The following is a 22397-nucleotide window of genomic DNA, read 5'->3' as shown; positions in this document are numbered from 1 at the left end:
CAGTCTCAGCTACAAGCTGAAAGGCATCAGTCAGCTGTGCTGCGGCAAGAAGCCGAAGGACTGAGGAAGTCCCTGCAGAATTTAGATGCATACTTTCTTGTGCAACAGCAAGCGCTGGAGGATTTAAGCGCCAAACAAGAGAAAGTTAATAAGCTTGCTAAGCATCTTGCCAGCATTATGGGTACCATGGATATTGTTTCTTGAACTCTTCTGAAGTGGTTTCAGTTCTGGACTTGTTTTGCTGCGGCGTTTATATGCTGCTTTGTTCCCTATATTTGCACTGGTGGCGAACTTTGATGCCCAGTGGATGTAATATGTGTAATAGCCGTGATAGCCTAGCATAAGTTGCTTGCTTATTTATTTCCTTGTTGTCCTGTTTATTTGTTTGCTTGTAGTCAGTGCAGTTCTTTTTCCGCGGTTTGCTAGTGGCTGCAATAACGTATTTTTTAAAACTAGGCCACAATAACCATGGGCTAATATTTACTGTAGTGACATTGGGCCCCCTACGGGCCGTAGAACCAGTGGGCCTTCTACGGGCCGTAGAAACAGTAGGCCTTCTACGGGCCGTAGAAACAATGGGCCTTCTACGGGTCGTAGAAACAATGGGCCTTCTACGGGTCGTATCTTCAATGGGCCTTATACGGGCCGTATGATCGATTGGCCAAACATGGGCCAATAACAGGCCGCATTATGGCCGTAAACGGGCTAGAGTTGGAATCGTCCATTCATGGGCCGACCATAACGGGCCATTGTTAATAGGCCGTATTTGATGACGCTATGAAAACGGCCCAGCGTATTAACGGACCACAAACGGGCCGACTGTAACCACGGGCTGAATTTGGCCCACAAGCAGAAAATGACAGTAACGGGTCGTAAGTAAACGAATGCTGGAAAATAGCCCAAGAATAAATGGGCTCTAAGAAGGCCGAAAGATAACATGGGCTGGAAATGGCCCAACAGAATAACGGGCCATTAATGGGTATAAAGTGATACACTGTTCATTACGGGCCAGTTTCACCACGGGCCGTTAATGGGTGTAAAGTGATACACTGTTCATTACGGGCCAGTTTCACCACGGGCCGTTAATAGGCCAAGAGTTACATAGGACCTCATATGGGCCGAAAGACGTCATGGGCCATACATGGGCCAGAAGTGAAAACGGGCTGGAATCATATTGGATGGCCCAGATGACGCTATTGGGCCTAATTCGGATAGGGCGTAACGGGCCTTGGGTTAGCGGGCTGTAAATGGGCTATATGCGAACAGGCCGTTAACAGGCTTTCCATGGGCCGGCTCGCCACCTTTTGACCAAGTCAAACGGACCGGCCTTTCACAGGAATGGGCCTCTGTTGGGCCGTGCCACGTGTTGACGTATCATATGCGCCTTCTGTCCAATGGGTGGATGACATCTGTCCCAACGATGAGCCGACACGTGTTTCCTCCAGCCAATGATGATTTTACACGTGGAAAATCCCCATTGGTCGGGGCTGTTAACGGGTTATCGGATCCAAAACCCGACCCGATAGCTTAACGGCGTTCCGTTATGGTGGATGCCACGTGTCGGTCACCCTTGACGAAAGCACTTCTGTGACGCGCGATTTATCGTCATGGAAGTGAACACTTCCGTGATGATAATTTTGGTAATGTCATGGAACACTTCTACGACAGCACAGGTATGACTATCTTGATTCTGTCATAAATTTGTCATGGATGTACATGCATGACAAAAAACGTGACCTACTGTGACAAACACGTATCATCACGGAAGTGTATTTTTTTTGTAGTGGACACTGCGATGGTGTAACTCGCCATTGGCAATTGTCATTGACTTAGACCGTCGGGTTATCTGCCTGGCCAAGGTTTCATCCTCAGGCAATTCTCCCCGGGTCATGTAAGCCAAGTATGGCACTGTCCAATCTGGGATAACGTGAAGAGCCGCCACCAATTGTGCTTCCTGGTCAGGCACAGCCAAGTCTTCCTCTGTAGGTAACTTGACAGAAGGGTTATGCAAAATATCCAAGAAAGTATTAGGCGGCACCGGCTTACGCTGAGAGCCCAGCCGGCTTAAGGCATCAGCCGCCTCGTTCTTTCTGCGGTCAATATGCTCCACCTGGTAACCCTTGAAATGTCCAGCAATGGCATCAACTTCACGGTGATAAGCCGCCATGAGAGGATCCTTGGAATCCCACTTGCATGATACTTGTTGAGCCACCAAATCTGAGTCACCAAAGCACCTTACCCGGCTTAAGCTCATCTCCTTAGCCATCCGAAGACCATGGAGTAAGGCCTCATACTTAGCTGCGTTGTTAGTACAAGGAAATATCAACCGTAGCACATAACAAAATTTATCACGTCGAGGGGAAGCTAAAACAACTCCAGCCCCCGAGCCCTCCAATTGCCTGGACCCATCAAAGTGAATAGTCCAATACGTGTTGTCTGGCTTCTCTTCAGGCATCTGCAGTTCCGTCCAATCGTTGATGAAGTCCACCAGTGCTTGAGACTTGATAGCAGTGCGTGGTACATACTCTAAACCATGAGGCCCAAGTTCAATGGCCCACTTGGCGACTCGTCCTGTGGCTTCTCTGTTTTGAATGATATCTCCTAAAGGAGCAGAACTGACCACGGTGATGGGATGACCCTGGAAATATTGCTTAAGCTTCCGGCTTGCCATGAATACCCCATAAACGAGTTTCTACCAATGTGGATACCTTTGCTTGGACTCTATAAGCACCTCACTGATATAATAAACCGGCCGTTGAACCGGATGCTCTTTGCCAGCCTCCTTGCGCTCCACCACGATGGCCACACAGACAGCCTGCGTGTTAGCAGCCACATATAATAATAATGGCTCCTTATCAATGGGAGCAGCAAGGACCGGGGGCTCATCTAGTTGTCTCATCAAATCTTCAAAGGCAGCGTTAGCAGCATCACTCCAGACGAAATTATCTGTTTTCTTCATCATTTGATACAGTGGTATAGCCTTCTCACCTAACCGGCTTAGAGCAGCGATACGACCCGCCAAACGCTGAACATCATTGATGCACGCCGGCTTGGCCAGAGAGGTGATTGCCTTGATCTTCTCTGGGTTAGCCTCGATGCCCCTGTTAGAAACCAGAAAACCCAAAAGCTTGCCTGCAGGCACGCCAAAAACACACTTGGCTGGGTTAAGCATCATCTTGTAGACCTGAAGATTATCAAAGGTCTCCTTCAGATCATCTATCAAGGTCTCCTTCTCTTTGGATTTCACCACAATGTCGTCCACATAAGCATGAACATTGCGCCCAATCTGATTATGAAGACAATTCTGCACGCACCGCTGGTAAGTCGCCTGGGCACTCTTGAGCCCAAAAGGCATAGACACATGGCAGAAGGCTCCAAACGGAGTAATGAACGCCGTCTTCTCCTGGTCCTTAACTGCCATCTTGATCTGATGATAACCAGAGTAAGCATCCAAAAATCTCAAACGCTCACAACCCGCTGTAGCATCAATAATTTGATCAATACGAGGGAGAGCGAAGGGATCAGCCGGACAAGCTTTGTTTAAGTCCATATAATCCACACACATACGCAAGTGTCGTTCTTCTTAAGCACAAGCACCGGGTTAGCCAACCACTCTGGATGAAAAACTTCAACAATGAACCCGGCCGCCAAGAGCCGGGCTACTTCCTCACCAATGGCCTTACGCCTCTCCTCATTGAACCGCCGAAGAAACTGCTTGACCGGCTTAAATTTCGGATCAATATTAAGAGTGTGCTCAGCGAGTTCTCTCGATACACCCGGCATGTCAGAAGGCTTCCATGCAAAGATGTCCAGGTTCTCACGGATGAACTCGATGAGCGTGTTTTCCTATTTGGGATCCAGATTGGCACTGATACTGAACTGTTTAGATGAATCGCCTGGAACAAAGTCAAAAAGCTTAGTATCATCGGCCGACTTAAACTTCATTACCGGCTCATGCTCTGTGGTTGGCTTTTTCAAAGACGTCATATCTGTCGGGTCAACATTGTCCTTGTAGAACTTCAACTCTTCTGTCGCACAAACAGATTCAGCATAAGCAGCATCGCCTTCCTCACATTCCAAGGCTATCTTCCGGCTCCCATGCACTGTGATAGTACCCTTATGACCTGGCATCTTGAGCTACAAATAAACATAACACGGTCGCGCCATGAACTTGGCATAAGCCGGCCGTCCAAACAAGGCGTGATACGGACTCCTGATTTTGACCACCTCAAAGGTTAACTTCTCAGCCCTGGAATCATGTTCATCTCCAAAAGCTACTTCCAGCTCAATCTTACCCATTGGGTATGCCGACTTACCGGGAACCACTCCATGAAAAACAGTGTTAGAAGTCTTGAGATTTTTATCAGTCAAACCCATGCGGCGGAAAGTCTCATAATAGAGGATGTTGATGCTACTGCCTCCATCCATGAGTACTTTAGTGAACTTATATCCACCAACCTGAGGGGCCACCACCAAGGCCAAGTGACCCGGATTGTCAACCCGGGGAGGGTGACCTTCCCTACTCCATAGAATAGGCTGCTCAGACCATCTTAAATAACGCGGACCTGCCGGCTCAACAGCATTTACAGCCCTCTTATGAGGCTTCTGATCTCGTTTGCACAAACTAGTGGTAAACACATGATATTGTCCACTATTCAGCTGCTTTGGATGACTCTGGTATCCACCCTGCTGCTGTTGCTGACCTCCCTGTCCAGATTGCTGGTTATGACCACCTTGATTACCCTGAGAATTTTGAAAATTGGAATTTAAACCACCGCCCGGGCCATGAAAACCGCTGCCACCAGAGCCGCCGCCCTGCCCATGATTACCGTCGAACATGTTGGAATTCTTGAAAGCCTTCATGATCATACAGTCCTTCCATAGATGACTGGCCGGCTTCTGCTGAGTGCCATGCCTTGGACAGGGCTCATTCAGTAACTGCTCAAGCGTGGGGATCGACCCGCCGGACCGGGGAGGTGGTCTCCCCTTACGTCGTTGATTGTTGCCCTGCGCATTGGTGTTAGCCACAAATTCCAAGCTACCATCAGCCTTACGTTTATTACCTCCTTGATTTGCCGAGTTATGCTGAGGGCCCTTGCCGTTGCCATTCTTTTTTCCCTTCCCTGTCTTTTCATCATCAGACTCGGGATCCTTGGTACTATCAGAGTCGGCATACTTGACCAGAGCCGCCATCAGCTGACCCATGTCATTACAATCGCGCTTGAGCCGCCCTAACTTCATCTTCAGAGGTAAAAACGGCAATTTTTCTCCAACATTAAGACTGCAGAGCCGGCATCCATCTTATCAGACGAATGTATTATAGCCTTGACCCGGCGCACCCAATGGGTCGTGGACTCACCCTCTTCCTGCTTGCAATTAGTCAAATCCACAATTGACATGGGCTGCTTGCATGTATCTTTGAAGTTCTGAAGGAACCGGGTTTTTAACTCTGCCCATGAACCGATGGAATTAGGCGGCAGCCCCTTCAACCAAGTGCGGGCAGTCCCATCCAACATCATGGTGAAGTACTTGGCCATCACAGCGTCACTGACCTCCAGTAACTCCATAGCCATCTCGTAGCTTTCAATCCACGCCCCCGGCTGTAAGTCGGCCGTATAATTAGGCACTTTTCTGGGCCCTTTGAAATCCTTGGGTAAACGCTCGTTACGCAGAGCTGGCACCAGACAGGGGACACCTCCGGTCCTGGTGGTCGCGCCTGCCTCAATAGAAGTCGTCGGATAAACCGGAAAAGGTTGGTAAGCCGCCTGCTTAGCCGCCCGCTGAGCCTCTTGACGTATTCTGTCCTGATCAACCAAATTAAGAGCTCCACCGCGCGCTGGGTCATGCCCGTCTGGCTGGTTACGGCGCCGGGCGTTGCTTGAAACGGCCACTGAGTCCATGTGCCTGCTATAACTCGGGCTCCGGCTTGGACGAGGGGTTGAATGAATTCTTTCCCAGCTATATGAGTACGCCTCTTGCTGTGCTAAAGCCGTCTGAAGAAGTTCTCTGACCCTGCGGGTTTCAACCGCCGTCGGAGAGTCGCCCTCCACTGGGAGAGCCACCAATCGTGCCGCCGCAGCGATCATGTTCTCCAACGGGTTAGAAAAATGACCTGGTGGTGTTGGTACATACTGAGGTGGAGCAGTATTCATCCGGGGAGGCTCCATCATACGTGGTTGAACCGGCGTTCCAGCCCTGGGTGCCGCAACCCGGTCTGTCTCCGGCGGGTTACTGGGCCCTGCACCGGGTGTATGGAAGAGGTTTCGAGGATCATAAACCGGAGGGAGCCGAGACTGAGTCTTCTGGTATCTTCTCCTCATGACCTCATTGGACGCGTTCTGATCCATCGTGAGCCGGAAAGTCTGCGCCTGAATCCGCTGAGCCTGAGCGTCCAGAGCTGCCTGCTCTGCGGTCATCCTGACATCTTCCGCCGCCAGATCTTCCTTAGCCTGCACTATATCTAGTTTTAACTGCGCCACTTCCGCATCATGTTGAGCTTGATCCGCCGGGTTGACCGCGGCAGTCAACAGAGCGGTCATCTTATCCGTGAGATCCATCAGTACCTGAGCCGGTGAGCGCACAGGGCCTCCTGCCCTGGCTGCTGCTGACCCGGAGATTATTGCTGCCGCAGTTGTGGAGTCTTGAATAGGTTGCGTGCCAGCCATGAAGATCCCGACCCTGTTCGGCGGCTCAAGGAGATCCGGAATACTGCTGCCATCGGAACAGCCCCCAAGCCCGCCGTCTTGCAGTTGATACAACGAATCCGTCTCACCCGTGGACGACTCACCATCAGAATAGATGGCCGTCTCACCGCCGGATGCAGATCCTTCAGAGAGTCCTCCGTGGATGCATCCCACGAAGGCATGCTTCACGGCAGGCAGAGCCCGGGTGGGTCTCGCACACTGAGCCATCTCGACGAGGTCGGTGCAGATGTCCGGCTCAGGGCCCGGCTCGCCGATCTTGCCGACGAAAACGTGAATTCCGCCGAAGGGGACCCGGTACCCGTACTCAATTGAGCCGGCGTCGGGGCCCCAGCCTGCATCGTCGATGTAGAGCTTGCCGCGACGACTCTTGGTCATCCGGCCCACAGCGTATCCCTTGAGCCCTTCGAAGCTTCCCTTCAAGAACTCAAATCCACCGTGCGCTGGCCCCACGGTGGGTGCCAACTATCGTGGAATTTTCACGTCAGATGTCCTAGTGAAAGGACTTAGTCGTGGAGCCATCGCAACTAGGAAGCTTAAAGGGGTTAGTCCGGACAAAGGACACGGGGTTTATACTGGTTCGGCCCCTTACGGTCAAGGTAAAAGCCTACGATCCAGCTTTGAGTGGGATTGCTTATGACTCGATTACCAGGGAGCAGGATCGCTTGACCTAGCTCTCGATCTGATGTTACCTGCCCTGAACCGCCGTCGGGTCGTCCCTTTATATACAGAGGTCGACGCCCAGCGGCTCACAGAGTCCCGGCCGGCTCATAAACAGTGTCCGGCTCGGTCTCTAACTATTCTTGCCTTACAATACAAGTCATGTACATATGGCAGTTTATCTCTACGGGCCTTAAGTCGCCTCTGGTCTTTGGGCCCTTACTGAACCGCCATCTTCAACCTTGGTCTTGGGCTTCAAGAATATTCATAGATATAACCCGGCCCCTCTTGGGCGGGTCATATCAAATAGTTATATCCCCAACAGGAACGGTTTTCTGTGATGAGCTACTTTCCAATTCGAGAGAAGGTACAATTACCTCATCAAGTTCTACTTTCCTCCCACTTACTTCTTTCGAGAGAAACTCCTTCTCTAGAAAGGATCCATTCTTAGCAACAAAGATCTTGCCTTCGGATCTGTGATGGAAGGTGTACCCAGCAGTCTCTTTTGGGTATCCTATGAAGACGCACTTCTCTGATTTGGGTTCGAGCTTATCAGGTTGAAGCTTTTTCACATAAGCATCACAACCCCAAACTTTAAGAAACAACGGCTTAGGTTTCTTGTCAAACCACAGTTCATACAGTGTCGTCTCAACGGATTTAGACGGTGCCCTATTTAAAGTGAATGCAATTGTCTCTAATGCATAACCCCAAAACCATAGTGATAAAACGGTAAGAGACATCATAGATCGCACCATATCTAATGAAGTACGGTTACGACATTCGGACACACCATTACGCTGTGGTGTTCCAGGTGGCGTGAGTTGTGAAATTATTCCACATTGTTTCAAATGATGGCCAAAATCATAACTCAAATATTCGCCTCCGCGATCAGATCGTAGAAACTTTATTTTCTTGTTACGATGATTCTCCACTTCACTCTAAAATTCTTTGAACTTTTCAAATGTTTCAGACTTGTGTTTCATTAAGTAGATATACCCATATCTGCTCAAATCATCTGTGAAGGTCAGAAAATAACGATACCCACCACAAGCCTCAACACTCATTGGACCGCATACATCGGTATGTATTATTTCCAGTAAGTCAGTAGCTCGCTCCATTGTTCCGGAGAACGGAGTTTTAGTCATCTTGCCCATGAAGCATGGTTCGCAAGCATCAAATGATTCATAATCAAGTGATTCCAAAAGTTCATCCGCATGGAGTTTCTTCATGCGCTTTACACCAATATGACCTAAACGGCAGTGCCACAAATATGTTGCACTATCATTATCAACTTTGCATCTTTTGGCATCAATATTATGAATATGTGTATCACTACGATCGATATTCAATAAACCATTTACATTGGGTGTATGACCATAGAAGGTTTTATTCATGTAAACAGAACAACAATTATTCTCTGACTTAAATGAATAACCGTATTGCAATAAACATGATCCAATCATATTCATGCTCAACGCAAACACCAAATAACATTTATTTAGGTTCAACACTAATCCAGAAGGTAGAGGGAGTGTGCGATGGTGATCTTATCAACCTTGGAATCACTTCCAACACACATCGTCACCTCACCCTTAACTAGTCTCTGTTCATTCTGTAACTCCTGTTTCGAGTTACTAATCTTAGCAACTGAACTAGTATCAAATACCTAGGGGCTACTACGAAAACTAGTAAGGTACAAAATACTCTGTATATCAAATATACCTTTGTTCACTTTGCCATCCTTCTTATCCGCCAAATGTTTGGGGCAGTTCCACTTCCAGTGACCATTTCCTTTGCAATATAAGCACTCAGTTTCAGGCTTGGGTCCAGCTTTGGGCTTCTTTACGGGAGTGGCAACTTGCTTGCTATTCTTCTAGAAGTTCCCTTTCTTTCTTGTCAGCCATCAACACTTGATGCTCATTCTTGATTTCTACCTTCGCCGATTTCAGCATCGCCAAGAGCTCGGGAATCATTTTCGTCATCCCTTGCATATTATAGTTCATCACGAAGTTCTAGTAGCTTGGTGATAATGACTAGAGAAATTTGTCAATCACTATCTTATCTGGAAGATTAACTCCCACTTGATTCAAGCGATTGTAGTACCCCAGACATTCTGAGCACATGCTCACTGGTTGAGCTATTCTCCTCCATCTTGTAGGCAAAGTATTTGTCAGAGGTCTCATACCTCTCGACACAGGCATGAGTCTGAAATACCAATTTCAACTCTTGGAACATCTTATATGCTCCGTGGCGTTCAAAACATTTTTGAAGTCCCGGCTCTAAGCCGTAAATCATGGCGCACTAAACTATCAAGTAGTCATCATACCGAGCTTGTCAAACATTCATAACGTCTGCATCTGCTCCTGCAATAGGTCTGTCGCCTAGTGGTGCATCAAGGACATAATTCTTTTGTGCAGCAATGAGGATAATTCTCAGATCACGGATCCAGTCCGCATCATTGCTACTATCATCTTTCAACTTATTTTTCTCTAGGAACATATCAAAAAATAAACGGGGAGCTACATTGCAATTAACCATATTACTTAAGAACTCCCACTTAGATAGACATTCCTCGAGTCATCTAAATGATCACGTGATCCAAATCAACTAAACCATGTCTGATCATCACGTGAGATGGAGTAGTTTTCAATGGTGAACATCTCTATGTTGATCATATCTACTATATGATTCACGCTCGACCTTTCGGTCTCCAGTGTTTCGAGGCCATGTTTGTACATGCTAGGCTCGTCAAGTTTAACCTGAGTATTCAGCATCTGCAAAACTGTCTTGCACCCATTGTATGTGAATGTAGAGCTTATCACACCCGATCATCACGTGGTGTCTCGGCACGATGAACTGTCGCAACGGTGCATACTCAGGGAGAACACTTATACCTTGAAATTTTAGTAAGGGGTCATATTATAATGCTACTGCTGTACTAAGCAAAATAAGATGGATAAAAGATAAACATCACATGCAATCAAAAATATGTGACATGATATGGACATCATCATCTTGTGCCTTTGATCTCCATCTCCAAAGCACCGTCATGATCTCCATCGTCACCGGCTTGACACCTTGATCTCCATCATAGCGTCGTGGTCGTCTCGCCAACTATTGCTTCTACAACTATCGCTAACGCATAATGATAAAGTAAAACAATTACATGGCGTTTGCATTTCATACAATAAAGCGACAACCATAAGGCTCCTGCCAGTTGCCGATAACTTTTACAAAACATGATCATCTCATACAACAACGTATATCACATCATGTCTTGACCATATCACATCACAACATGCCCTGCAAAAACAAGTTAGACGTCCTCTACTTTGTTGTTGCAAGTTTTACGTGGCTGCTACGGGCTTCTAGTAAGAACCGTTCTTACCTACGCATCAAAACCACAACGGTGTTTCGTCAAGTTTGTTGTTTTAACCTTCGACAAGGACCGGCCGTAGTCAAATCCGATTCAACTAAAGTTGAAGAAACAGACACCCGCTAGCCACCTTTATGCAAAACTAGTTGCATGTCTGTCGGTGGAACCGGTCTCATGAACATGGTCATGTAAGGTTGATACGGGCCGCTTCATCCAACAATACCGCCGAATCAAAATAAGACGTTGGTGGTAAGCAGTATGACTATCACCGCCCACAACTCTTTGTGTTCTACTCATGCATATCATCTACGCATAGACCTGGCTCGGATGCCACTGTTGGGAAACGTAGCATGCAATTTCAAAAAAAAATCCTACGCTCACGCAAGATCTATCTAGGAGATGCATAGCAAAGAGAGGGGAAGAGTGTGTCCACGTACCCTCGTAGACCGAAAGCGGAAGCATTAGTTTAACGCGGTTGATGTAGTCGAACATCTTCTCGATTCAACCGATCAAGTACCGAACTTATGGCACCTCCGAGTTTTGCACACGTTCAGCTCGATGACGTCCCTCGAACTCTTGATCCAGCAAAGTGTCGAGGGAGAGTTCCGTCAGCACGACAGCGTGGTGACGGTGATGGTGAAGTTATCCATGCAGGGCTTCGCCTAAGCACTATGATAATATGACCGGAGGAGTAAACAGTGGAGGGGGCACCGCACACGACTAAGAACAATTGATGTGCCTTAGAGGTGCCCCCTCGCCCCCGTATATAAAGGAGGGAGAGGGGAGGAGGCTGGCCTAGGGGCGTGCCAAGTGGGGGGAGTCCCACTTGGACTCCTAGTCCAATTCGCCCCCCCCCCTTCCTTTTATCGGAGGGGAAAGGGGGAAGGAGAGGGAGAAGGAGAAGGAAAGGGGGGTCGCCCCCTCCCCTAGTCCAATTTAGACTCCTCCCTTGGGGGGTGCACGCCACCCCTTGTGGGCTGCCTTGCCTCCCACCTATGGCCCACTACTCCCCCGGTACTCCGATACATACCCGATACATTCCGGAACACTTCCGGTGTCCGAATACTATCATCAATATATCAATCTTTACCTCTCAACCATTTCGAGACTCCTCGTCATGTCCGTGATCTCGTCTGGGACTCCGAACAATCTTCGGTCACCAAAACACATAACTCATAATACAAATCATTATCGAACGTTAAGCGTGCGGACCCTACGGGTTCGAGAACTATGTAGACATGACCGAGACACCTCTCCGGTCAATAACCAATAGCGGAACCTGGATGCTCATATTGGCTCCCACATATTCTACGAAGATCTTTATCGGTCGAACTGCAATGACAGCATACGTTATTCCCTTTGTCATCGGTATGTTACTTGCCCAAGATTCGATTGTCGGTATCTTCATACCTAGTTCAATCTCGTTACTAGCAAGTCTCTTTACTCGTTCCGTAATACATCATCTCGTAACTAACTCATTAGTCACATTGCTTGCAAGGCTTATCATGATGTGTATTACCGAGAGGGCCCAGAGATACCTCTCCGATACTCGGAGTAACAAATCCTAATCTCGATCTATGCCAACCCAACAAACACCTTCGGAGATACCTGTAGAGCATCTTTATAATCACCCAGTTACATTTGATGTTTGATAGCACACAAGGTATTCCTCCGGTATCCGGGAGTTGCATAATCTCATAGTCAAAGGAACATGTATAAGTCATGAAGAAAGCAATAGCAATAAAACTTAACGATCATTATGCTAAGCTCACGGATGGGTCTTGTCCATCACATCATTCTCCTAATGATGTGATCCCGTTCATCAAATGACAACACATGCCTATGGTTAGGAAACTTAACCATCTTTGATTAACGAGCTAGTCTAGTAGAGGCTTACTACGGACACTGTTTTGTCTACGTATCCACACATGTATCAAGTTTCCGGTTAATACAATTCTAGCATGAATAATAAACATTTATCATGATATAAGGAAATATAAAATAACAACTTTATTATTGCCTCTAGGGCATATTTCCTTCACGCATCTCCCCCGTGACCCCGCCTCCTCCCTTGCCGCCGCCGCGCCCTCTTCTCCCCTCTGCTCGCCGCGTCCTCCGCTCACGACAGGAAAAAAGTGCCTGCGTCTCCCCATGACCTAACCCGCATCTTCCCCGCGACCCAACCCCCTCCCCTACCGCCGCCGCGCCCGCTTCTCCCCTCTGCTCACCGCTACAGACGCCGCGTCCACCGCTCCCCCGCCTCGAGCCAGCCTCCGCTCCCCCACCTCGAGCCAGCCGCCGCCATGGAGCCGCCGCTCCCCCATCTCGAGCCAAACACCGTCATGAAGCCAAGGATCCTATGCGGGAGGAGGAAAAACGCGAAGGGGAGGAGCGGTGGTGGCGGTCGCCTCCCCTCCCGCCTCATCTCCGCTTCCTGATTCAGCCACCCACCCTCGATGCCGGCGTGGGATGATAGAGAAGCAGATGGTGACCTTGATGGCCAAACAAGGGAGGACGAGAGATGGTGGGATGAGATGGATCTGCTCGGGAAGGTGAGAGGACAGAGACAAAAGGGGAGCTCGAGGTGCTCAAGGCGGAGCAGCAGAGGACGGCTCATCGACGAGCATAAGAGTTTGAGGTGGTGAGATCTCTCTCTTTCTTCCATGCCAAAGGCTCAGCCCCTTGCTTGCCCTTCGCCTTTTCCTCTTCGCCATCGCTCAACAGGAGGCGGATTCATGCCAGCTTGGTTCTTGACAGGGTGACCGAGAGCAACCACGTTCTTGGGCAGCTCATAGTCAACAACCGATATCCCCAAGCACCCAGGCCATCAAGGTCTGGCTTTACCCTGATGTCCTTTTGTAGGTAATCTTCGTTTGCTAGAAAGCTGACCATGGTGTTTATCTGAAGCATCATAAGAGAAAAAACAGTTATTTACCTTCACAGATGAACGGTGGCAATTGTATAACTATCCAAATTAAGTTGACACCAACAGCTGTGAGGTTATGTCAGACAATAGATCGTCACACGGTTAGTTGGGGGAACACTTGACACATGCAGAATGGGAAAAGATCATCTCATGAGCATTCAGAATCTATATATGTGCTATAGGTTTCAGAGTTTAGGTACTAGCAGGCAACAATTTGCAAGCGTGGTATCCGTTGTCTTCTCTATTCCTAACCCAACTCATAGTACGTGAGAGGTTTTAGCCAATGTGAGACAAAGTCAACCTTAGTTCCACCTTTTAATGCCAGTTTTAACATTTCCAGCAGTATCAATATGTTAATCTGAACCCAGAGCTGTAGACCATTGTCAGAATATCCACAGGTAATCTCTTTATTTTCTGAATATTCTGTTGATCATATCTATTTGGAACATTCGATATGTGAACAGAATATTCCAAATGAGTTGTCAAGTGTGTTAAATATATACTAAGGGCTTGAAAGTGGTAGAGAAGATCAGAAGAAGCATCATATCTCCTTTTGTTTTTGCTTCTGCTCGTGCCCTGTATATGATGTTGCAGCTCAAAATCTAGATGTTGGTGATCCGATAAGAGAAGGCAAGGAGCTGTCCACGATCAGTATGTAGTAATGGGCATCAATGTTTTCTTATACTGGTGATTCTGAAGCACTTAAATTGATATGATCGCTTCACTCCCCTCCTATACTCCTTTAGTCCATTTATTCCTAGACTATATGTTTTTCTTTTGTTAAAACCTTGAAGTATTAAGATGTTAGGGTAAATTCTCTCACAAAGCTTGCTTTCTCCATTGTGTTACTTTATTTCCTATAGCTGTATTGCTATTTCCCCTGGGGACCTGTCCCCTCTTTCATTCGTTATAGTAGCATGATCAGACGAAGGAAAGAAAAATGTGTTTGAATTATGGTGTGGGTCTTTAAACAATTATGTGTGTACTGTATATATGGTTATTGAAAAGAGCTGTATGTTCTGGCAAAAATAAAAAAAAGAATAAGAACTGTATGTATAGTTATTGATTTATGTTTCTTGCATCCTAGGGGTTCAATGGCACCCGTCTCATGTTTATAGAACGAAGGTTCACACTTTCCATAAATTAATTTATCATCATTTAGTTCTTGGTCATCATTGGTTTGTTCTCTTTGAAGTACTTTTCTGGAGGAGAGTTGATTGAGTACTATGTTATTGGAAAAGAATGGTCAATATTTACTTGTTGAAGCATATCTTCCATTGGTGCGCAGTGGAGTTCATGGTTGTTATTATGTTTTTGAGTCATCCTTCTTGTTCTTCCTTCATGGTGACACGTTGGTGACTGTCAAGATTTCGCTTGCTAGCTTCGTAAATAATGAGGAAAGCAACTGGGGAAGGCACAAGCGTCCTCCTCTTCAACCACATCTTCCACCTCCAGCGGTCCTTGGTGTCCCTCCCCTTCCTCGGGGCAAGGTGAGTTCTAATCTCTTCCTCCCCTTACTTTGTTTAATCATGTGTGTAACTCCAACAAGGTTCTTATTTTTTTTGTCTGCATCTTTGTTGAATATTATGATCAGGAGTCCAGTAGTTTCTGGAGTGATTGAGCTACATATTCTTTTTTTTCTATGCTCGTGAAGTGCCTGGTGAAGTATTTAATTTTTGTTGCACGTCTGCAATGGATGAGCAACTTTTTTTATGCATTTGCTAACATATAAGAATACACCAGCATCAGCTGGACGAGGTTTCCGGACAGTTTGTCACATAGCTTGCAGGTCGCTGACATATTCGACTCAATTTACAGTTAATTTTTCTGCTCAAGATGTATTTGCTCGCCAATTTCCTGATGTAGTTGTCTTTTTGTGTGCTTAGTACAGTGTGTTTGGGGTGTTGCATCTGATAAAATCTCATCAGTAGTGGTTTCGATTTTGATGTTTTATCTTTCCTAGAATCTCGGAAGCGCACTTAGGTTGGAAACATGCCGGTAGCATTTATTAATCTTTATTTGTTGCTATTTGAGTTAGTTTGCTTCCTGGATATCATGCCATACCAGCTCTAACATCCATGCATATGATTTCTCCAGGGTCATATTCTGAATACTAGTGCAAGGCACTTTGAGTGCGCTTTTGCTTTGGTCTTGCTGTTGTTATGAGGTCCATTTGTAAAGAGCACGGTCCCATCCTTCCATTATCATGGTCCCATTCGGTAAATGAAGTTACTATAGTTGAGAGCATGGATATGGCCCTTCCAAAGCTCTATGCTAGCTTCTTTGTTTTATAGTATTTCGCAAAATTCTTCATCAACAGTTAGAATACTTCTTTGTTTTATAGTATCTCGCAGAATTCTTCATCAACAATTAGAATAACAATGTCCTAAGCAATTTGGATGACTGATAGAATTGAACCGATCCATGTTTAAACTAAATTGTTATGGATTGAACTTTGAGGAGCTCAATCCATATAGCTACATTGATGTTATTTAGTTACGAGATTAGAGAAAAGTGGGATGCTCCTTTTCTGACTAGGTGCAAACATTCACTTCATTTCTAGATTTTAAATGCTCCCCTCCTGTTGCTAAGAACATATAGCCATGTAATTTTGCTTGCTAGTTTTTTGGACATTTTTTGTTAGCTAATTAGATGATTGTTTGCCGAGATTCACTTAATTATGGCATACAAACAATATAGCCACCGCCACATCGATGAACACTGAAGCTGAATTGTTTTTGTTTGGTTTCACATTTTATTTGGAAGAACGAGATGTCCGGGATCAACTATCAAAAAACACGAAGAATAAGGTATGTAGTCGCTGTGATGCTTTCTTCTTTTTCTATTTACATGTATAAGCTACACTAGGTTGGACCTTTTATGGCCCTCATTGTTGTTTGGAAACAGTTATGATCTATGCTATAACAATTCACACTTTTCTTTGAGAAGAAGAATGTGCTCATTGATGTTGTTTAGTCTGTGCTAAATTTTCTGCATGGTGTCCTGAAGGAGTAGTATACTGAACCGTAATTAGCACCACTGGGTAATTCTCATGAGTACTTACCAATTAACATGTCTATGTTACACTCATCCTGCTGCTTATTTATATATGTCACGATTGAACACGACTCTTTTGCCTCTGTATTCTTATCATACTTTCCATTTCACATTCTTAGTTGTTTACTGTTTCCAAACTTTCTGGTGAATGACAACTACTAATTATTAAGCGATACTGTATATAATGTGCTCTTTAGTATGGCGTCAGAACAACTAGATTTGCTGTCATGAACTATTTTCTTTATTATATTTTTCCACTTGCTCACTAAACAATGCATTCACGTCCAGTTTCTTTCCCAGTTCTGTGCATTTGTCGTTGATCCTTGGATTATTTTGTGCGTTGTATACTTTGTACAAGTTTGGCAATGTCCATTTTCTGTCATTTAAGAGTCCTATTTTGCTCTGTTCCTATAGTAACCATTTGGGACTTGGATACAAAGTTTTGTCCTGGGCGGTTGAATTTATAAGGACATGATATCTTGCCATTATGCAGCCTATACCATGCTTGTGTCATGCAGTATTAACCCCTCCATCAACTCTTTGTTGCTGAAGAAACCAGTAGTTGTATTCATTGCATGTCAGCTGGTCTACGACTTCCATAAGTTTGCATCATTTATTTTGAGTACTTTGCTGTTAGTAACTTCAACAAGACTGTAAAAATATCCCCACGGAGCCATTTAGCAGGCCTGTTTTGGGCCGGGATATCCCCAGTTTGCCCCAAGTTTCCTTCGAGTACCTATGCCTCCGGGAAGGTGGGCGCTGCTACTCCCACTGTCGCTTGAGATGCTCCTTCTAGTTTCAGAAGAAAAACAATTCTTTCAAGATCCGTAGATACATACATTGGTGTGTTTTATTTTATTCTTGTAAAACACGAGAAAACCAGAAAGAGTCACTGGCCTTCTAGGATTGCGGCTCCTTGATGCTCTCTAAGGTCGCATCGCATGACCAACAAAACACAAGCAAGCATTCAATACTCCTGTTTTCCCAGACAAACCGCTACACATGTTGCACTCACCTTCCTCGGAGGACTGGGTGATGCAGACTTGGATGAATCTCACATTCCACGCCAGCCCCAGTGTAGGAAGTCCTCTGGTTCTGCTACCATGGAGAGAATTAGGTATATCATTTACAAAAGGAGATGGGCTCCGTTGGAAGATTTACAAGGCAGAGTCTGTTCAAAAACAAAAAAATTACAAGGCAGAGAGGCAGCAACAATTTCATTACCTATATGGAGAAATTGATCTGGTGCGAGTGAAGAGGAGGGGAGCGACTATGACGACTTGGAGGAGGTGGTGGTGGTGACCTTCTCGAAGGGCTCGTCAATCTCCTTAACCAGCTAATAAAAGCAAGATAAGTTCCACCCGCAAGAAAAAGCAAGATAAGTTAACTACGCCCTTCTGACACAACACAAGAACAGCACCAATTGGCCAACACACAGAAAACTGTGAAACAATTAGCAAACCAAGATAACTGGCACATGGTAATGGACTTGCCCATCCAAATGTCCAGGTATTAGCAATAAGCTCTTACACAATAATGACATGATCATGAGCAAAATTGTATAGTGAAGTAAAAACATGGCAAGGCAATGCTGTCCGTAACTGAAGGTAATGCTTCCTGCCACATGGCACACATCAGACCAGAGTAAATTATACTGTAGTATACAGAGGTCTCAAACCATGTATAGCATACTTATTGTATTCCTGGACAAGGTACACAGATTGCACATAAGCGATCTATACAAGAAACTCAAGTAATAAAACAAGCTTATATTGACTTACCACCTTCTAAGAGGCCCAGGTGAGTATCTACGAGGTGGTGAGCTGCCACAAACCCACCTAGGTGGCAATTGCGAGACTACTGTCAGCAAGTCCTCCGTATATTACAATACCCTAGATACAAGAATGAAATTTCTAAAACTCACCGCATTGGCGACGTATGCCTTGTAGGCGGTGAAGGAGAGAACATCTTCTGATTGGAGATACTGGTCTTCTGTCAACATGCCTAGCAGGGGATGGATCTGGTCAATGACGAATTGGAGAATCAGCCCGATTCCTTGGAGATGGTTCAGTGGACTCAACCATTCAGTTTGGAGGAGGCCGCTTTTGAGGAGTTGAAGGCGCCTTTCTTCCTGCTGGCAGAAATGTAATAGGATTAAATCATCGCAAGCACCTACAGATTTTAATCCTAAATGGGAGCAAAGCAATACAGAGAACTATTTTTTAAAGAATCAGAACACCACACTGGCACCGTACACCCTGAATAACTTATAGGCTATAAAGCTTCAGAAGTTTACGTTCCCTGGGCCTCTGCTGAAAAATGTTTTTTCACTCCTAACTGTGGTAACTCAATAGGTATGCCAACGTGTCAGGTTTATCTTCAAGGATTCACCTTCGGAACCACTGCACTAGCATAGTAGCCACTACCAGTAATCCGCACAAGAACATGAGCCATCTCTGAAGTGGTGGAAGCGAATCGCATCTCTCAAGATTATTTCTCTGTTTTCACTCTTCGATATCAATTTCATAGCTAAATGGCAGTCACGGCAGACTCTCAAGTTCTTCATTACTCGTATAGGTGCTGGCTGCGGTAAATGAATTAATCCTAATGCCACAGCTAGTTTCTCACTGTGCCAATTCATCCAACTTTGCTCGTTTCTAGTGATGTCATCTGACTTTGTGCCGGAAGTATCAGTGGCTGTCAGTTTATCAATCTTGGAAAGCATCTCTGCCAGTTTCGAGTATATTGTGTTGCTCTCTGGATGGGACTTGTCACCGGCAACAAAAGAGTGAACCCCAGACCTTAGTTCAATCCAACTCAGACCAGGTTCTTTCTTCACGCCTCGCTCTTTCATCACATCTCTAATTTTTGAAGCTAGGGAGAGCTCCCCAGCATCCAGGTAAATGTTGTAGAGATTTACATAGGATGCTGAGGAACTGGGTTGTAGTTCCATTATCCTATCTGCAACAAGTTGACCTCTCTCCATGTCTCGATGGATACGACATGATGCTAGCAAAGACCGCCAGATGACAGGTTCATCATGGAAGATTGAATCCCTTATAAAAGCCTCAGCATCACCTAGTCTCCCAGCTCGACCAAGAAGGTCGACAACACATGTGCAATGCTTGATGGTTGGGCTCAACGCGTATTCCTCTTGCATGATTTCGTAATACCTGCATGAGACCATGAAAGGAATGGACAAATGAGGAACAACCGAACAAGTATAACTCTACTACAAGACAGTAAGACGCACTCCAGCAACACAAAAGATCTCAAAGTTCGACCCATGTACAGTTATTCTTTTTCAGATCAAGATGTCTGTATGAATCATTGAAAATTACAGAGACATACCTGAGTCCCTCATCAACCAATCCTCCATGGCTACATGCAGTAAGGACACCGAGAAAAGTAATCTCATTTGGCACCACCTTTGCATCTACCATTTCACTGAAAAACCGTAAAGCCTCCCTAGCACAGCCATGCTGTGCATGGCTTGATATTATAGCAGACCAAGACACAACATCGTGTAATTCCATCTCCTGAAACCTCCGGACTGCAGCATCAACATCCCCTGATCTAGCATACATATGTATGCAGGAGTTTCCAATGGCAGTGAACCGACCAAATCCAGATTTTGTGGCAAAGCACTGAATCTGCTCACCAGTCCTTGCAACAGCCAAACTGGCACAAGCATTCATCACTGTCGATATAGTGAAAGGGTCAGGTTTCAGTCCAGCAGCTAATAATTCATGGAACAGGGTCAGTGCCCTCTCGAAAAGCTCATTCTGAACACACCCAGAAATCATCGCTGTCCACGTGACGACATCTTGCTTCGGAAGAGATCTGAAACACCTGAACCCATCTTCCATGCAGCCAGAGTTGAAGTACAGGTCAATGAGTGGGCTCCCAATGAAGTCATCTCCCTGGAAACAGTACTTGATCACTTGCCCGTGTATCTGTTTTCCGAATTCAAGGTCACCTGCCAAGTTACAAGCTCTTATGACGCTGGAGAATGTGAACTCGGTAGGCTCCATTCCTTGACTCTGCACCTCGGAATACAGACATAGCGCTTCTCTCAGGACATCCATACCGACAGCAGCCCCATCACGACACAGCCCCGCAATCATGGCATTGAACACAACCACATTGGGATCATGCACCGACTTGAAGAGCGCAACAGCTTCACTCAATGCGCCCTTCTTGGCATACATGTCAACCATCGCGCTCGCAAGAAACACGTCGGAGTCCAACCCAGCCTTCACCACGCACCCATGAACGGCCGCGGCAATATCCCTCACAGAGTCATCGCTGCCAGCGCAGCACTTGATGACACTGCCAAGAGCGAAAGAATTCAAGCCAATCCCAGAACGGCGCATCAGAGCAAACACCCTGAGCATGTCATCATGCGCGCCAGCACGCACGTAGCCAGAGACCAGCGCGTTCCACGAGACGTCGTCCCGCTCCTGGGCGGCGTCAAACACCCGCCTCGCCTGGCCCATGTCGCCACACCTGGCGTACATGCTAACGAGCGAGTTGGAGACGAACACGCCCCCGGTGAGCCCCTCGAGGACGGCCAGCGCGTGCACGGCCTTGCCCTCCCTCAGGCGCCCGGCCCGCGAGCACGCGGCGAGCGCGGCCGCGTACGTGAACCGGTCGGCCTTGACGCCCACGGAATGGCGAGCGCGCGTGAAGGTCTCGAGAGAGGCGTCTGCCTGTCCGGAGCGGGAGTAGGCGTCGATGAGGAGGTTGAAGGAGACGGCGTTGGCGCGGGGCATTTCGTCGAGCAGGCGGCGCGCGGGGCCGCCGAGGCGGCAGTACGCGGCGAGGAGCGTGTTGCGGAGGAAGAGGGAAGGGAAGGGGTGGGCACGGACGACGTGGGCGTGGACGGCGGCGGCGTGGCGCGGCGTCGAGCAGGAGCGGAGGTGGTGGAGGTAGTAGGCGTCCAGGGACGGGAACGCCGCCGGCGGCGGCGCCCGCGGAGGCATCCCCGTCTCGTCTCGGGCGAATTGTTCGAACCGCGAAGGAAGTGATTGTGAACCATCCGATCAAAGTTTCGTGGTCCAGATCTGCTATAGAATACTCCCTCCGTCTACGATGTTTTTTGACATTAGTATAGTGTTAAAAAAAAAATCTACATTCTCAAACGGAGGGAGTAGAAGCCGAATGCCAGATCTGCTATAGAATAGAGCACAAGAACTGAGAAGAAAGTGAGATGACAGCGCTTCTTCTTTGAGTTTGTCTTTCGGATTTCGATCATTCTCGAGTTCGTCCATTTGGACGTAGTCGACGGAGCTCCGACGTAGATTCCTGTCGTCTTGTTGGGACGGTGAGGTTTGGGTTTCTCGTCATGTGACGAGATTTGGTGTCAGGTGGTTCAGATCTATGCAAGGGTTCAACGGCGATGACTACGGATCCAGGGCGATGGTCCTTAGAGGAACATGCACGAAGACTTCGTGGCTATCATCGACAAGGTCAAGTCGGCTCCGGTAGGGAAGCGGGGACAGCGAAGCGTCGACGGCTCGTTCTGGCGGCAATAGTGATCATCCAGTCGTGGGAATCACTGTATAATTTTTATTATATTTGAGATGTTCTGTACACCCGATAAACTTCTATAATAGATTTGATCCTTTACGCAAAAGATAGAAAATTTATAGTGACTAGGTGACTTTCGTGCGCG

General features: G+C 46.8%; 1 protein-coding gene across 3 annotated transcripts; it reads right to left on the bottom strand.

Moving 5' to 3' along the window:
- Positions 1 to 17516: 17516 nt before the first annotated feature.
- On the bottom strand, positions 17517 to 21757 carry LOC109786167 (pentatricopeptide repeat-containing protein At3g13880). 3 transcript variants are annotated; one of them, XR_012205748.1, is made up of 6 exons: positions 20072 to 21757; positions 19017 to 19893; positions 18645 to 18854; positions 18502 to 18558; positions 17945 to 18056; positions 17517 to 17815 (listed from the first exon to the last, which is right to left on the bottom strand). XR_012205748.1 is itself a non-coding variant. In XM_073511291.1 (3 exons), exons 1-2 carry the CDS (start codon positions 21703 to 21705, stop codon positions 19143 to 19145), a joined length of 2385 nt encoding a protein of 794 aa, XP_073367392.1. In that variant the 5' UTR covers positions 21706 to 21752; the 3' UTR covers positions 18717 to 18851; positions 19112 to 19142. The 3 variants fall into 3 exon arrangements, 2 of the variants coding, with proteins under 2 accessions (XP_073367392.1, XP_073367393.1); XM_073511291.1 differs by lacking the exons at positions 17517 to 17815; positions 17945 to 18056; positions 18502 to 18558 and having other exon boundaries at positions 18717 to 18851; positions 19112 to 19893; positions 20072 to 21752; XM_073511292.1 differs by lacking the exons at positions 17517 to 17815; positions 17945 to 18056; positions 18502 to 18558 and having other exon boundaries at positions 18730 to 18854; positions 19112 to 19893; positions 20072 to 21752.
- Positions 21758 to 22397: the final 640 nt, after the last annotated feature.

Source organism: Aegilops tauschii, chromosome 3 (assembly GCF_002575655.3).
Source record: "Aegilops tauschii subsp. strangulata cultivar AL8/78 chromosome 3, Aet v6.0, whole genome shotgun sequence".
Taxonomy (NCBI): Eukaryota; Viridiplantae; Streptophyta; class Magnoliopsida; order Poales; family Poaceae; genus Aegilops; species Aegilops tauschii.
The sequence above is the reverse complement of the archived record's forward strand: the minus strand, read 5'-3'. Positions and strand labels throughout refer to the sequence as shown.